This window comes from Carettochelys insculpta, chromosome 17 (genome assembly GCF_033958435.1).
Source record: "Carettochelys insculpta isolate YL-2023 chromosome 17, ASM3395843v1, whole genome shotgun sequence".
Lineage (NCBI taxonomy): Eukaryota > Metazoa > Chordata > Testudines > Carettochelyidae > Carettochelys > Carettochelys insculpta.
In genome coordinates this window covers 13,428,455-13,446,648 of record NC_134153.1, presented here as the reverse complement: position 1 = coordinate 13,446,648, position 18,194 = coordinate 13,428,455, and the positions used below count along the sequence as shown (strand labels likewise).

The 18,194-nt window shown below is 40.9% G+C and overlaps 1 protein-coding gene across 6 annotated transcripts in view; it reads right to left on the bottom strand.

The window, feature by feature from the left end:
- Positions 1-18,194, bottom strand: part of LOC142022339 (serine/threonine-protein phosphatase 4 regulatory subunit 1-like) — a 44,559-nt gene that overhangs the window by 16,327 nt on the left and 10,038 nt on the right. For 4 of the 6 annotated variants that reach the window (XM_075012084.1, XM_075012082.1, XM_075012083.1 and 1 more), the window contains 9 exons: positions 17,782-17,914; positions 15,455-15,561; positions 13,164-13,306; positions 11,427-11,573; positions 8,194-8,301; positions 6,917-6,982; positions 4,451-4,609; positions 3,863-4,056; positions 2,539-2,993 (listed from right to left, as the gene is read on the bottom strand). In XM_075012084.1, coding sequence (XP_074868185.1) covers positions 2,539-2,993; positions 3,863-4,056; positions 4,451-4,609; positions 6,917-6,982; positions 8,194-8,301; positions 11,427-11,573; positions 13,164-13,306; positions 15,455-15,561; positions 17,782-17,879 — 1,477 coding nt within the window. In that variant the 5' untranslated portion in view covers positions 17,880-17,914. The remainder of the gene's footprint in view (positions 1-2,538; positions 2,994-3,862; positions 4,057-4,450; positions 4,610-6,916; positions 6,983-8,193; positions 8,302-11,426; positions 11,574-13,163; positions 13,307-15,454; positions 15,562-17,781; positions 17,915-18,194) is intronic. The other 2 variants (XM_075012086.1, XM_075012087.1) reach the window with 2 other exon arrangements.

The following is an 18,194-nucleotide window of genomic DNA, read 5'->3' as shown; positions in this document are numbered from 1 at the left end:
TTCTTAATTTCCTTTCTGTGCTCTAAGAGTATTAAAACTGTAATTACTTATATCAGGAGATTTAAAAACACTCATACACAAAATGAAATGTATAGAAATGAGAGGAAATATTTACCTGTGCAAAAAAAGGTCTAGTATTAACTCTTCAGCAAAAGCTCTCAAATAAGCTGGGAGCACACACTTAGAATTAGTATTACCATTTCCAACAGAAACATATAAGGATCTGTTTCCACCCTCTAGACAGATTTCTCATGACCCAGAGTTTCTTGTTGTTGGAGAGGTCATATTTCCCCATCCTTAAAACAACTTACCATGGAGGAGACTGGGTTCTGGGGGAAACATTTTTAGGAAGGAAACTTGAAATGTAGGCCTTCATCCAGAACCTGAGGGTCAGTCTCTAGGGAAGAGGCTGCCTGTGAAACTCTGGATCCCCCCTGCAGGTAGGGGGTATTCTAGGAAACTGTTTAAAGACAACAGTAACTTATAACAGAAAAGGAATTGTATCTAATATACAAGTGTAAATGGCAGAAGTTGTGGTATGTGTTTATTTACTGTATACCTTGTATATGTTTGTTCTCCCTTACTATTTCATCTTTCACTCTTTTACCCTGAGCAGATCTCTTTTACATAACCTGTATGGTGCGTATGTGCATCAAAATGAGCTGATAGCTGGAGGGAGGGTAGAAGGGGGCTAGTTTCACATCATTGGGGGTGATGAACCAGAGGAAAAGCCTGAGCCTCTCATAATTAAGAAGTTGAGGAGGATGGATTAAGGGAGACTTGGGACTGAAAGGGCTGTTGGTGTCATCCTGCAGCACAACATTCAGACCCCAAAAGTTACAAGGCAGGCAGTGACTGAACCTACTATTGATGTGGGTGAGCTGCAAAACATCACACAGACAGATTAAACAATTTCTCATCAACTGTAAGCAAGAGGCAATATTTAGCTAAAGTATCTCAAACTGTCAGGACTGAATCAAAACAACAGCAAAAATGTTTTGCCAGGATTCATCTAATGTAGTTTTGAACACAGCTCCATTTCTCTGTAATGCAACATTCTGTAAACATATGAACAAAAAAATGCTCCCAGAACTCAGATTTTCAAATAGCTTTCAAAATATTCACATTGCTCCAACCCCTGGTGACAGATATTAACACTGAAACATCATAGCATACACTAGGTCCAAAACCAACAGCCATTTCAGGGCAGATGTGAGGAGATGAGATGGTAGCAAAAGAAAAGAGAGGATCAGATCAGGTAGAGGTATCTAAGATGGGTTTGGCAGCTTTGCTCGGAAGCACCCAGACATCTTTTTGTTCGGAAAGCTTGGCTGAGAAATGGTGGAAAAACAAGGATGTTACAGGATAATAGAAAAGATACAGACTTAATTGTCTAAGTCTTCCTCTGTTGTTAGTAACTCCAAACCCTTTTCTTTATTTCATATTGCATAGGCATATGTAGCAGCCATGCAACTCCCCACCCTGCTATCAACTCTTATTCTCCAGTTTCACATTACTTCTTGCTCTTTCCTTCATCATGAAGCTCTCTCTTTTCTCTGTTCTTACATTTCTTATTTTGTCTTCTGTCCTTGCCACTCACTTTTACCAGTGGTTCTCTACAATTCTGGGCTCCATTCAAAGGCACTGCCTCTCTCTCTAGCAGGGGGTGCTACATCCTTCCCCCTCAACACACACTGAGCCCCAGACCTCACCCCTTCCTCTTGCTCATTCCATCCTTTGGTCCAAGCCTATGCCCCCACGCTTCCCCTGCCCTCCTGGAGCTCCTGAGTGCCATGAATCAGCTGCTCATGGCATTCCAGAAGTCCTGGAAGGGCAGGGGAAGAGGAGGAAGTCTGATCATTGATGAGTGCTCAGCACCCACCAATTTTTCCCCACAGGTGTTCCAATCCCAGAGCACCCATGGTGTCAGTACCTATCAGTCCATTTGAAAATGTTTATGGCAAGCTACAAGCCAGTAAACAGTCTGGGAATGGAGGTCTTGTGGTGGTTTTGGTCAGATACCTCCTGCCACGGTAACTGGGTCCTGCTCAGCACTTCCTCCACAGTGGTGGCTCTTGTACTGTGGGGCTGGCTGGAGCTGGCTCTCTGCTCTGAGCACAGTATCCTCCATGTTACAGAATCACTCTGTTTTCCTCTCCCTGACAGACTGGATTCAATTGTTCAGATTTGGGCTGTGCCCTGGCTCACAAGGTTGCAATGCCACTCACTCACATTTGGCTTACTCAGACTTCTGCCATCACAATGTCTAGGCCAAACCTGAATGGCGTAGGGACTACAGAAGGAGAAGGCAAGGAAGCCCAGCCAACCTCAGGGCCAGGAAACATAGGAACTACCATTACACAACTCTTCAAAACATTCTGTCAACCCACTTTTAGGTCCCAAACCTCGGGTTCAGAAACTCTGCCCTAGGCAAGAGAAGGCTGCTGCAATAAGTGGCTTTGAAGAGTGTTCAAGTCTTCCCTACATGAAGCATCAGAAACTATATCTCCACACATCACTACTATTGTAGGCTTTTACCTTGAACATCTGGATCATCCATGTGCTCCTGCAAGCTTTCCAGCACTTTTTTTATTTCACTACTGGCAACACAGTTACTACGCAGAGAGTTCAACACAGAGCAGCCTTCTTCATGCTTCTCAGTCTGAGACTGAAACAGCTCCAAATCCTGGCTGATATCAGGGAGTGGAAGGCGCCAGTACAGGAAGTTATTAAAGACATCTTCAGCAGACTGGAACCTTGAGTTCACTCTCTGGCAATCGCTCACGTGACAGTCTTTAATACCTTTGATTATACAAGCAGTGGTAATGTCACTCTGGGACAATCTGGTCAGATCCCCTTCAGGACTAGCACAACTGTTCAAACTTTCTTTCAGTAGCTCTGTTTTTGGGCTTTCAGCACAGATCAAGGGGTTGGCTTCTGCAGACATCCCTTCAGTTAACGATTCAGGTTTAATTTCTAGTGGTTGTTCTGAACTGAGAACAGAGACGTACTGTTAGGAAAACAAAAGGTAAAGATCCTAGAACAGTAACAGACTCTAAATAAGGCAGAAACAGCTATTACAAGCAACGTAGCTTGTCTACTTGTAGACAAGTTCTACTTTACAACTATTTGTTTCACCTGTAGTTTCGACACATTTTTTTCCACTCCTCTTTCCCCTTTCCCTCCAAGAAATTACTGTTGACACATTAAAGTAGCAGCTAGATTTAACCTTCTGACAATACATTAGACGTATGGATTGTTCCCATTTTATACCATTATTGAAACTACATCTACATGACTAAGGCTGTGTCTACGCTAGCCAAAAATTTCGAAATGGCCATACAAATGGCCATTGCAAAGTTTACTAATGAAGCGCTGGAATACATACTCAGCGCCTCATTGGCATGCAGGCGGCCACAGCACTTCAAAATTGACGTGGCTCGCCGCCACGCAGCTCGTCCAGATGGGGCTCCTTTTCGAAAGGACCCCAGCTGTTTCAAAGTCCCCTTATTCCCATCTGCTCATAGGAATAAGGGGACTTCGAAGTAGCCAGGCTCCTTTTGAAAAGGAGCCCCATCTGGACGAGCCGTGTGGTGGCGAGCCGCATCAATTTCGAAGTGCCACAGCCACCCACATGCTAATAAGGCGCTGAATATGTATTTCAGTGCTTCATTAGTAAACTTTGAAATGGCCATTTCGAAGTTTTTGGCTAGTGTAGACATAGCCTAAAGGTCATAATTTTAATCTCATATATTAAGCACAAAATCCTATCAAACAAAATTAAACACAAAGAAAATACTGTGGGGAAAAAATATTTTAATCAGTTTTCTTTTCCCTTTTCGCACTACAACCATAACTTTACCTGGAGGATACAAGGTTCAGATTGGCTGGTGCGACATTTGCAATATTGCTTGTTTGGCAGGAACTGGAAATCATATTCTGTGCTGATGCTCGGATACTGAGGGTCCCATCCTCCCGAATATAAAGACCAGCACTAGAAGGGTTTGCAAAGGTAGAAATAAATGGGCCCAAGGACTGAAAAGCAGCTTGACGAACCTGTACATAGTACAAAAATAAAGATGTGACATTTTGTAGCCATGCTACAAATATGAAATGTGGGTCAAATTTACTTCTCACTACAGTAAACCCTCGAAATATGCAGCTTCAGGTTGTGCGTAACTTGCTTTAATGCAAGATAAGGACAATTTCAAGCTGCTCTGCGGCTGTCAGCCTGCCTAAGTGCCTGCAGCTGCCAAGACTACCGCTTGGTTCCCAGCTCCCCACCACCAGGAGGACCCAGGCAACTGACCAGCCATGACCTGGTCAGTTTCCTGGGTCCTGCAAGCTGCAGGGAGCCGAGAATCAGGCCACTTACAAATACTTGTAATTTAAAAAGGTATTTTGCATGCATAATTTCTTTTAGGTCAGAGGAACATCACCACCTACTTACCCATCGGCAAGGGTCACTGATAAGACTGATAAAGAGAGGGGACAGCTTGCTTCTGCGAACTTCTGGAGAAGTGGTGTAAGACACCGCCATAAAGCATTCAGCACAAGCTTTTCGCATTCCCCAAACACTATCAGAGCAGAGTTCAAAAAACTTTGGAATCTGCCAAAAATGAATGAAACCATAGATAATTGAAGCAGGTATTGAAGCTGCAGTACAAGAGACAACTTTCTGTTGGTTTATTTATTTGGAAAAAGTAGTTGGTAACAGTTTATATGCACAATGGGTGAGAAAAGAGTGAAAGTAATGACTGAAAAGAAAAATAACTCTAGTTATATTAATTACTGAAGTATTCAAAATTTCCCTCCCCCAATATTCTAAGTTGCGTAGTACCAAACTCTCTTTTCTGCAAGTATATCTTGGTATAAGGATCACTTTTTAAGCTTGTTTCTAGTCCCATGCATTTCTTTCTAGTCTGAGGGCAGGGCAGCTCATTTTAAAAATACTTTTGTGCTTTCAACATTGCTTGAAAATATGTTGGAGATGAAGAATAAAAGTGTCAACTTGCAAAACAATCTTCCTATTCAGGACCAGACCAGCTCCTCATTTGGGAATACTGCCTCAGGAACATTCAAGTCCTCTACTGCGTTTAGCTTCTGAACAATCCATCCCCACCACCACCTTTGTTTTTTTTTTGTCTGTCTCACACTCACGCAAGTTTCTGGGATTTTATTTAACAAGTCTAGCAAAGGGAAAATAGCCGGCTCCATGCAGAAGAAAGTAATCTGCTTTAATTAGACCAGGTGTTAGCAAAATACAGCCTGCAGGCCAAATCCAGCCCGCTAAGCTGCCAGATCTGACCTATGACCTAGCAGGAGCCTCACTGAGGCTCCCAGACTGCCACAGTGCTGCACGCTACTTAGAGCAGCTCTCTGAATGCTGAGAGCCCTGAGGGAGGGGATGCAGAGGCTTTATGCACTGCCCCCACCCCGAGCACAATTTCACAGCTCCCATTGGTTAGTTTCTGGCCAATGGCAGCTACCTGTTTGCAGGACAGGCAGCTCACAAATCTCTCTCACCATCCATGCTGGCAGTGTTCAGAGCAGCACATGGCCCCACAGCTGCTTTGAGTGGTGTGCAGGAGCATGGAAAGCAGGGGCCTAACTGAGGAACCTGCTGGGCTGCTGGCCAGGAGCAGCCAGGGTAAGCGCCTCCCAGCAGAGCCTGTCTGTGGCACCAGAGCCCCTCACTCCCCACAACCTTCCACCCTCTCCTACACCCCTATATCCTCCAAGACCCTGCACCCTCTCCTACACCCTTGCCCCAGGGCACAAGCCTATTCCAGACCCTGTACTCCTCCTCCATGTCAGGATACTCTCCAGTACCCATACCCACTCCCAGACATTGCATCCCCTCCTATGCCCCAGGCTCCTGCCTCAAGTCACAAAATCACTCAACTCTCTCCCAGGCAAAACACCTCCTCCTACACCCCAATCCCTTACCCCAAGCTCCCTTCTACACTCAGCCTCCATCACAGACCCTGCACCTCCTTCATCAATATCATGGAAGAGAGCAGCCCTTGACCTCTTGCCAAATTCTTGGAGTGGCTGTCAAAATTACTGCCAAATGAGACATTGGAAAATATCTCTCCGATTCTGTTAAAATGCTATTTTCTACATCTCTGTACAGCACACACACTCAAAATGTTGGCACAAACTGCAGTATTTTATCAGGACTCTCACAGTAAGTACAGCTAGCCTGTGCACTGACAAAACTACTCACTACTACATAAAGAGAAACAACTATTGCACATTTATCCTATGGTTTGTGTGTATCTTTTATACATCAGGACAAAAAAGAAAATAAATATTTAATATATATATGTACTGCACTATAAAACCACAGAAGTTGCTAGGGCACTCACAAACCTGTATAAAATGTAAAATTATTTTTAACTTAATTTTGTTGCGTTTGCTGAGATTTCAACCTTATTGTTTCCTGATAATTTAATAAATTTACTGAAAAGAACCCTCACTTACAGCATAAACACAGTCTTAAAAAAATCAAAAAGGATTTTTGCAAAAACAAAAGCTTTTGAAACCATGAAGATAAGGACGTAAAATCCCATTTAATTAGTTAACAAGTTAACCATTATGTTTAAAATGTCAGATTAAATGAGTAGTGCCACCAGTGGGCTGGAGTGATCTCTCACACACACACACACACACACACACACACACACACACACACACACACACACACACACACACACACACACACACACACACACACACACACACAGAGAGACAGAGAGAGACAGAGAGAGACAGAGAGAGAGACTGACTGACTGACTGGAGAGCCCCTGCCCATAGCATTCCAGGAATCCACACAGACTTTTCAGTTGTAAAGGGAGATACGAAAGCTCAAGCAAAATACAAATGTTTTTGTGTAGCTCTAAAATTTACCTACCAAAAATCTCTCTGTCGCTTCTTGTCCAACTGCATTGCATATATCACCAAAGCTAGCTGCACAAACCTTAAAAAAAATATATGTATCAAAAAAAGGTTTTGAGTGAGTGCCTGGCCACAGTGAAATGAATGTAAGTTTTGCTACTGACTGGAGACAAGAATTTTCCTCCTTATTGTTCATTTGTAAGCCTCAAATAGTTGGATTCTGAAGTTTGCATATCCTTTCACTATACAAATCCTACTGACAAATTTAAATCCTATAAATACTAAGGCTTCCGTCATGGCCCAGAGATTTGTTTGGGCAGACTCCTATGGTACATAAACAGCACTGTTGAAATCAATGACACCATAGGTTGGACATTTACGTCAGTCAGAAGTCTCATCAACTTCAGTGAATTCCGAACGGACTGCAGAAGTTCACCGCCTGAATTGTTTTAAAGACATGAGTAGCAGCTGCCAAAAATGGAATAGACGAATAATGCATACAAGTCGGTACCTATGTCATAGAACTTGAAGGGACATTGGCAGGTCATCGAGTCAAGTCCCCTGAACTCACAGCAGGACCAAGCACCATCCCTGACAGATTTTTTTTTTAATCTATTTGCCCCAACTCCCTATATGGCCCCCCTCAAGGACTGAACTCTTGGGTTTAGTGGGCCAATGCTCAAACCACTGAGCTATCCCTCTCCCCAAACTCTAACTTGCCCCAGACCTCTGGGAGGTCCCCACAAGGACTGGGCTCAGAACCCTGTGTTTTACAAGCCCATTGCTTTAACCACTAAGCTATCCCTCCTCCTTTAGAATTAGTAGGGACCTCAGGAGGTCTTCAAATCCAGTCCCCTGCATGCACAGCAGGACCCATCACCATGCATACCATGCTTTTTTTTTTTTAGTCTATTCTGCCCCAAACCCTGGAAGGGCCCCCCTCAAGAGGGCTGAACTTGCAATCCTGGGTTTACAAGTCCAATACTGTAACCACTGAGCTATCCCTTCAGTGACTATATTGACCAAGCTATCTTCACTATGGTCCTGACTGACAATTGCAAGCACATGCTTACACGTATAGCTGATTCAAGGCCTATATTTAGCTCTAGACAGGGTATCTCACTTCCATTAAAACAAGAAATTTCTGTATGTTGAAAAAAGGCAAATCAGAGGCGCCATTAGTTTGAAATCATATTATCATCAATACTATGCGTAAAGATAATTTGATGTAGATGTAAAAAATACTGTAGAATGCACTTAAAGTGTTTCAGTTTTGAAACAAGTCATGCTAACCTTACGGACTTGGAACAGCTTCCCATCACTGCACAGCTCACAAAAACGGGGAAGTAGCATATGTTCAACAGTAGTTTTGCTCAACATAGAAGCCATTTTACAAATTATCTATAACACAGAAGTGGGGGGGGAACATTCATGTGATAGTCACCAAGCACTTAGGTCAAGTTTTCTTTTTAAAAACAACTGTTTTGAAAGCAAAAAGCAAACTACGATGTAACAATACAACAATTATATGATTTAAATTTACATCCTATTTTTAATTTTCCTTTTGGTTACTTGAATATTTTCATGCACTTGTTTAGGAACCCACTTGCCAGAAATTACTAAACAACAAAATTAATTGACACCACATTATTACATGGTTGTGCCAATGTGATACATTACTGTATTAGAGGACTGAGATTTCTTTTTTTTTCCATTGAAGAGGATGATTTCTAGAAATCAACCATTTATATTTGGTTTAATCCAAGAGTTCTCAAACTGTATCATAGTGTGGATTACACATAAATATTTGTGACAGTAGTGATGGAGGCCTGTACAATGATTGATTCTCCATTGTGGTAAGTGCTGTTCAAAACCACAATTCTGAAAACACTGTTAAAACATGCTTAACTTCAGGAATGAAAGTAGTTTCCTTAGCTTCAATAGGTCTGCTCAAAGTTTAAAGTTTGTGTTTAAATTTAACTTAGTAGCATAAGGGCCTAACAGAAGACAAAATACAAGTGAATTTGTCCACCACAGGACACAGTAGGTACAGGAAAGACAATGGTAACAATAATTATGATTACATGGTTATATACATTAGCTAGCGAACAACTCAATGGAATACAAATTCAGTTAGCTATTAATTTATAAACTTCATTTTAAAATCTGATCAATTCAAGCTGTCAGTTTCAAAGATCACCACAAACCATGTTACCAATAGGATTTAATTACTTTAGCCATGTAAACTTTCAGTCATCTTTTCATTAGCATATTTCAGTCGAGTATTTGTGATTAGAGAGAAAGAGAGAGGGCTTACTGGCTTCCAGGTATCTTTCCATTGATTAGGTTAGTGTCTCATAGAGCCAGGAATCACATATTAACACAAATATTGTTGATGGAATATTTGTCAACATTTTATTTTAATATTTTCAAAAAAATATGTAATTTCTACCTCCACAAAATCAACTTGGGAACTATGGAAGAATATAGTGCAATCCTATTTTAAATGGAATTGTCATCCTTCAAAAAGACATCTGGTATTCAGATGCCATGCTGGAAGTCTCCCTGAATAATAATCAACTCCCAAACAGAGAAGAGGAATTTAGCTGGTAAAGCTATTTTAGAGGCCAAGTGTCAGGTCTCTTCTGAAGCTAAGTCTGATTTCTTCTAAATTAATAGAATCTGTGTCTTCATCAAGATGCTTGAGACCAAAGACTTTAATCGGTATTTGTACTCTCTATTAAAGTTAACAAGAACCATAGGTAGAACCAGGATAAAAATCTGAAGATGTCAGAAAGAGATCATAGTGGGAAATAATGACCTTTGTAACAACTTAAGGGATTCTGCCAAGTATTTTATTTGTTCTCAGTTTCTAGAAAATTTTTAACACCTTGAAAATATAAAATGATTCTGATTGTTTCAAATAAAGGAATACTGATTTTTCCCTACGAACTTAACTGCGCTTCTAGTTAACATGGTGTTCATGCACAAAAAAGGAAGTGAGTAACAAAAGCTGATTTCAGCAGTGCTCTAGGATTTTAAATTAACTGATGTTGCATTCGGAGGAAAGGGCACAAATTCATAACATTCTTCTTACAGTTTTACATACCAAGAAATTTATATACAGAAAAAAATATTCCTCTGTGACAGATTACTATTAATTTCCTTAAATGGACGGTTAAGTCAGCTATATTTTTATATAGGTGATTTTGAAGCTGTGCCTTTTGACAGTCTCATATTACAGGATATGTCCATAAAACAATGGGGGGGGAGGGGCCCACAACTGCCGCAATGGCCACTTCCCTAGTTTGTAGTGTAGATGTAGCCTCACAGGGTTTCAAATTATAATTGTTTGTTCGTACCTTAATGATACCTAGTCTTGACAATGACTTAGAAAATAAGATTTGGAGAGTCTGACTAACTGTATGACTGAAAGCTATACAAGGGGGGGTACAACAACATTTACAAGCACACACACACGTACAAACACTTTTCCAAGAAGAGTCACTAAAAATAACAGTCTCAAAAGCAGGGAAGTCCAAAGGATTCCTCAAACACTTCACTGATGCAGGGCTCAAAATTTTCTTCTGTCTGATCTCTTGTACAGAGCTCAGAAAACTTTCTAGTTGAAATGTTATTAAAATTGGTTTACAAAACTGCTTCTATCTTTGGCAGACCAAAAAAACCTCTTTTTGTGACACTGTTCTTCTCATTAACATCTCGCTTTCTTCACCCCTTCAACTTTATCTGCTGAACTCTTACGAGCTACTCAAAATTCCTTATGAGAAAGAAAAATTAGTGTTTAAGAACCCAAACCTGCTTCCATTCAAGGTCATGGCACAACTCACACTGATGACAATAAATACAAGTTTGGGGCCTCAAAAGGCCTGATACTACAAGTTACTAAAGACCCCATAGGTACAAGCCCAAATGGCTTACCACATTTGAAGCTGATATTCCAAGCTTACAGAGGATTCGTTTCTAGTGTCTCAAAATACTGGCCAATAAAACAGAGATACAACATGGAAATCATACTTTTAAGGTTCCTCCTGGCCATTATTTCAAACTTTAATTCTAGTCCAAGGTTTACAAAAGAGGACCTTAATCAATTCATATTCCTCGATCTAGAAAAGTTTTACACCATTGGCCAAGGCTGGAAGACAGCAAATTCCAGAATTCAAGTTAATGTAATTCCCATTCACTAGTTTTGGTTTGTGTCTGGTTGGTTGGTTTTCGGGGGGATGTTTTTATAACTCATATGAAGACATGCATACTGAGGTTCTAGAAAGGGGTTGGGAGACAAGCTGAGAGACCTTCTCTGGACAACTGAGAAACAGGTAAGTGAAAGTAAAGGCAAAACTAAAGCAAACCTCTCTGTTAAGTAGTTTACTTAATTAGCAATTTAAAAGTTTGACCATAAGGTCCATCTCCCAGAGTTTTCCGCTGACAAATTTATACACCAGTTTAAAAGTGTCTAAACGGGGGATACAATTTTAAAATAAAATTTTTCTTCCTCTGCCACTTACATTCACTGCTTCCACTTTGTACTCATCGTCACTGTCTGGAGCAGAGAGGTCCAACAGAATTGGGCACACCTTATTTTCAATATCATTTTGAGCAATGAGATCTTGTTCTAGCAGTATCAGCAGTGCTTCCTGACTTGCTTTTCTAACCTAGTAATACAGAAAATAAGATTAAAAAAACACCGCCAATGCAAGATTTTATGAGAACTATAAAAGTGAAGTCAATATCTATTCTTCTAGACGAGAGGGTAAAATGTCAAGAAAACAGTAAAAAAAAATTATTTTAGTTTTATTAAAACTTTTTCTTAGCCAAAAACATAAAAATTAGAGCGCTTTTAACCCAACTTTGGGTACTAGCCTACTAGCTGGAGCACTGGACTGGGACTTGGGCCACAACTATAGTATGAGATAAATTCAAATTTAAGGCAGTTAGCTCGATATTACCATGTGACTGTCTTCACTTTAAATACCATTAGCTTGATTTTGGGACCACTCATATCAAGATAACAATATCGCCATTACTTGATGGGTATAGTGTCAACCTTAAATTCAAAAGTTCAATTAAAGGCCAGTGTGGAAGCATCACGTCTTAAAAATCAAATTTATTAGCCTCCAGAGGTGTCCCGTATGTAACCCACAATGCCTCTTACTACTCAGCACTGGCTGCTGCTCTACAGATGCTCCGCAATTAGGTAACAGGAAGACTATGAATTTCAAAGCAGGAACAATAAGCCTTTGGCTGTGTGCTCATGTTTGTAAGAGAGCCTGAAAAATGTCTTTCTTTGCAATAAGTGCTGTGAACACATCTACCCATTACAAATAGCACCTGCAGGCAGTTCCTGGCTCTGTCTCTACCCCTGTTTTTTTTTTTCCTTTTTCTTTTTCTGCACTGCCTGGTTCCAGCTGCTGCCCTGCCGCACTACATGGCAACAAGGCTGTTGTGAGGGTGGTGTTTGCACAATATGCTCAGAAACTTCTTCTCAGTGGTTTACACTTCTGTGCAAACCCTCTTCCCTTCCCCCCAGGCGCCACAGAGTGTGGGTCTTTCCCATGCTCAGGGATCAGATGCAATCATGGGAGGGGGGACGCTCGGTGGATAGCCAGTTGAGCATTCAGCTACAGAAGAAAGACTTTTCTGTAAACATTTTTGCCATCTCTGTGGATGCCCTACTTTTCCTTCCTTTCAGCAGGAAAAATGGATATTTGCTTACCAAGGGAGCAGAATGAGGAAAATAAAACATGGGAAGATGACGTCAAAGACCAGCAAGCATACCCAGAATGCTACAGGCATGAGGAAACTGTGGGATAGGTTCCCACAATGCACTACTGCAACAGTCGATGTTTGCCAATTGAGTGTGACAGCAATAAGTCTACTCTGTAAGGAGCATATGGGAGGTGAGGATGATCAAATTCTAACTTACAAATTCCAGAATTACAAAATCGATATTAATACATTCAAATTTGTCTCATAGTGTAGACGCAGCCTAGGGAAACTTGGATTCTATTCCTGACTCTCACTGACCTGCAGGATAACCTTGGGAAAGTAATTCTTGTCTTCATGCTACAGTTTCTCCATCTGTAAAATGGTACTACATCCTTTCTAGAGTGTTTTTCAGCTCTACAAAGTGCTATTTAAGATCTACATATTATTACTAATAGATATTAAAATATATCTATTGTGAAAGGTCCACATGCCAGTCTGAATTAAGTATTTGACTTTTACAGTCTGAGATTTCCTACCTGGTTGTTAGGGTCTGTGAGGTATCTCACTAAAATGGGCATTAAGTAGTCAGAAAATGCTTTTGGGAAGTTTGGTCGATTTTCTTGCAGAAAAACTGCAATGGGAGGTATTTGTTCCATCAGTTCGGTCCGCACAGTAGGCTCTGACAGCACAGAGAAAATCAAAACAGCTTTAGTATGTTTAAAGTTAGAACCAGATACATTCAATATATACCATTTCTTTTTGGAAAAGTATGAAGAGCAATAAAAAAAAAATAAAATAAAAATAATCCTCTTTTTTGAAGTATCACCATTTAGATTACCTGGGCATAAAGCTAAACTGAGAATTCAGTCTCAAACATAATCTCTCATCAGCCAGAGAGACTTAAAGCCATACTTTCAAATACACAGATTGCTATCTTCCTGGAGAAGCTGGACTTTTTGTGCATTATAATTAAACTTTCTTACAGTTTTGTATGCCAGTACTTCATTTTCCTATGAGCCAATGCATGAGGAAATAACTAACAATCAAAAAGAAAAGGAACACGCTCATTTTCACAGTTTTCCTTTTAGTAAGATTCATTGGATTTTTTTTTGCATTCTTTGAAAAGCATCCTGTACGTTCTCAGTTACAATTTAATAATAAAAACAAGTGTCACATATCACCTGCAAAGCACCATAAAAAAGTCACTACACAACTGGTGTGTAGAAGAGTACTTAGACGTTTTCTGCATTTTAGCACCAGCATCCACAACAGCAAACAGCACAGAGATAGGGAGCATGTGCTTTACTTTCTGACCTTTGACATGCAACATTTTTAGTCTCTTCACAGAGTGACAGAGAAAGTAATCAATCACTAATTAATAGCTAAACTTTGTCTCCCTATTAATCGCATAATCACTGACAAGATAAAGATGTGTATTTTAAAAGCTATTTCTCCCTCGACATGATCTTCATTGCAATCAACATTTTCTTATTATTTTTGAGAGACAGACATGTTTAAAAGAAACAAGCAGAAAAAGAAAATGTAAAATCATGTCAAATGTCAAGTCAGCACACTATAAAACAAAGAAAACAATCCTATACAGAAGTTGTCATATTAAATGTATATAAATTACGTGTAATCAAAAACAATACAGTAATGCAGTGTTACATTTCCAAAGGTAAACTTCCCCTCAACATCAGGAAATTTAAATGCAAAATTCTTTGATTCATGTTGACTTGCCCACAATAATATACACAGTATGATCAAAATGTGGTTGGGCATGCATATTTTTACCATCGCTACTCTTAAGCATAGAAATGTAAGGAGAATTTTTTTTTCAATCTTGGGTGCTAATTTAAATGATGGAATATAGATTTAAGGACATGATTTTCAAAGGAATCTAAGGGAGTCAAGCAACTAACACCCACCAGATTTTAATGGGATCTGGGACCTAAACTCCCTCAGTAGCTCTGGTGACTAACTAGGCACCAAATTTGAAATTTTTGGTTCAAGTGTTTTAGTTTATACATTTTCTATTTACAGACTTTGCCTTCTTATTTTAAGTCAGGAGTGGACTTTAAGAGAGTCAATAGAACAATATGCAAAAACCACAAATCTAGTATTCCAATCTTCATGGCAGTTAACCACTTCCAGAGAACAATCGTCTAGGGGCTAAAACACTGGATTACAACTTGGGAAATCTTGGTTCAAGTTCCAGCTGTTCCCAAGACTTCTTCTGTAACTTTGGCCAAATCACTTAGCTTCTCTAGGTCTTAGTTCTCCATGTTCAAGATGGTGATAAACAGCATGTTTTTACCTCTGGGATGTTATGGGATAAATGCATTAACCACTGTGAAATACTCAAACTCTATAGGTGTCACACAAGATTCATAACATGCTTTAATCAAGTGTGTTTTGCATCATCTTCTCTGTGCTTTAAACACACTCACGTTCCTTCTCCATTCTCCTCAGAAAAGTCAGATGGATCAAACATATATTCCACAATAAGGATATTTCTAAACTAAGAGAAGAGAAGAGTTCATTGATAACCCTGGCTGCTGAAGAGTTGCGTGATGTTGCTTCTGGCAACAGTTTGTCTGTCAGTCACTAACATATGTCATACCACTCCAAAGACAGCATAAATCACATTCACAAGGAGACAGTGAAAAGCTGAATTAAAAAGCAGGTCGCAATGTGTTCAAGGTACATAGATCTGTCCCTCCAGCTCAACAAATCCTTAGGCAGTATTTGTCAAGCCAAACCAAGTAGTGGCAGGAAAGTCAAATACTGAATAAGGAGTTTAAAAAAAAGAAATTGAATCTCAAACCTGCATCTTCGGACAGTCTGACCACTATCTCCATTACTGTCAAGAAATCTTCTTCATTACTACTGAAATCTCGAAAGACATCAAGCAGACCTCTGGCAATAATCTGTCTGTGAAGGGACACAATAAATGTACATTTTAGAATCCTGCTGACAGCTTTCAGGGCAGGGAGGAGGTGAGAAGGGAAGGGAAGAACATTATAAAAATGCAACACTGAAAGGAATCTTAAAAGGTCATCTCATCCAGTCCCACGCACTGAGGCAGGGCCATTATTTATAGACCCTCTCTGACAAGCCTTGTCTAAACTCTTCTTAAAAATCTCTGATGAGGAGCCCATAACTTCCCCTGGAAATTCATTTCAGCACTTAACAACCCTATAGTTGGAACGTTTTTCCTAACATCTAACTACCTTTAATGAACAGGGAGAATAACTGACCATCATGCTCCTTACCGTAGCCCTTATCAAAACTGGAAACTTATCAGGTATTTCTTCAGTCTTCTTTAAAAGAGTGGGAAGGGAACCCCCAGGCAGCCCACAGCTTGTCTGGATCTGGACCTCAAAGCTTGTGGCTCCCCTCTATGGTATCCAGCCTGTGGTGCGATGGACAGTGTGGAGGCCCAAGTCTCATGGCACGCAGTGGTCTGGATCCAGACCATGGACTCCACTGGGGTTGGGGAGGGGAAAAGGCAGGAGGTGGCTATGGGCTCCATTGCCGGGAGACCAATCAGAGCAGCAGGGGGTGGTGACTGGTAACAGAGGGGAGGGAGCACAGAGCCACATGTATTTAGGGGTGCCACAAAAGTAAGTGCACCCTCCACCACCCATACCCCATCCCTCCAGACAGCTCCTATGGCCCCCCTTCCATCCAGACCCTCACTCCCACCCCCATCCTGATTCTTCCCTCCCAGACCCCATACTTTACCCTAACCTCTCCTTTCCAGACACCTCCTGCATCCTTCCTCTCACCTTGACCCACACCCCCCAGCCTGCTGCTGCATCCCCTCCCACCCAGACCCCCACCCTCTCCTACATCCCCCCTCCTGCCCACCACAGCCCTGGTCACGATACAGTCGGGAGCACATCAGTGACGTGTTTTGTTCTGTTTTTTGCTTCTCACTTCTGTGGCCCCCTATTAATTTATCTACAGGTCAGTGGCCCCGACCCGATAAAGGTTCCCCACCCCGGCTTTAGATGTACCCAGTTTGCTTTAGCCTTTCCTTAGATGTCAAGTTTTCTAAATCTTTTAACTCTTCTGAAATCTCTCCAATTTGAGCACATCTTTCTTCAAGGCTGTGTCTACACGTGCCCCAAACTTCGAAATGGCCATGCAAATGGCCATTTCGAAGTTTACTAATGAAGCGCTGAAATGCATATTCAGCGCTTCATTAGCATGCGGGCGGCAGTGGCGCTTCAAAATTGACGAGCCTTGCCGCCGCGCGGCGCGTCCAGACGGGGCTCCTTTTCGAAAGGACGCCACCTTCTTCGAAGTCCCCTTATTCCCATGAGCTCACGGGAATAAGGGGACTTCGAAGTAGGTGGCGTGCTTTCGAAAAGGAGCCCCGTCTGGACGCGCCGCGCGGCGGCAAGGCTCGTCAATTTCGAAGCGCCGCTGCCGCCCGCATGCTAATGAAGCGCTGAATATGCATGTCAGCGCTTCATTAGTAAACTTCGAAATGGCCATTTGCATGGCCATTTCGAAGTTTGGGGCACGTGTAGACGTAGCCATAGTGTGACACCCAAAACTGGATACAATACTCGAGCTGAGGCCTCCAGTGCCAAGTACAGCAAAACAATTACTTCATATGATCGTACATACACTCCAGAATGGTATTAGCCAGTTTTTGCAAATGCATCATATTGTTGGCTCACATTCACTTTGTGGTCCACTATTAACCCTACATCCTTTCCAGCAATTATTCCCCATTTCAAATTTGATTGTTCCTTCTTAAGTGCAGTACTTTGCTTTTGTCTTTACTGAATGAGCATCTTAAAATGATGGCTAAACTTCTTAATAAATCTCCAGGCTTAAAAATGAGCTACATCCCAAATCAAGTATAGAACTGTGGGATTTAGATGCTATGTTACTGCAAACAAAACTGAAAACTGTGCTCTTGTAAAAATAACGTACAACAATGATCCTGTTTCTAGTGCAATAAAAACTACTAAACAAATATTTAAAAATGCACAAGAGGTATGATAATATAATATTTTATTCTTAATTTAAAATCCACATTAATATTCAGAATACAAAACTCAGGGGAGTAAAATCACAATGTAGAAATTTCTAGCTTTGTCTTTAAGAATATCAATCTAATTGTCATGTCCTTACCGATTAAATATGTTCTCACTAAAAGCATATTTTTCCAAACGAGCCAGTGGAGTCAAGTTGTCCTGCCCTGGAATGTCCAAAAATGCAGTTATCCTCATGCTATCACAGTCTGGTCCATAGTCTTCAAACCCAACTTTAAAAAACAAACAAAACAAAAAACTCATCATCAAGAAAAGAAATCAACAGCATTAAATACAACTCACAGACTGTATCCCTTTTAGAAATATTCTACATCGCAGAGCCACCTACCAGCACAGTCCTTAGAACTGCTCAGATAGATAGAACTCTTCACTTAACCAAGGTCAGTGGTCAGACCTGCACTGACTTCAACAACTAAGTTTTTAGAGATGAATCCTGAAGGGAAGTCAGTCTGATTGAAGTAAATGGGAATTTTAACAGTGACAGCAAGAGAG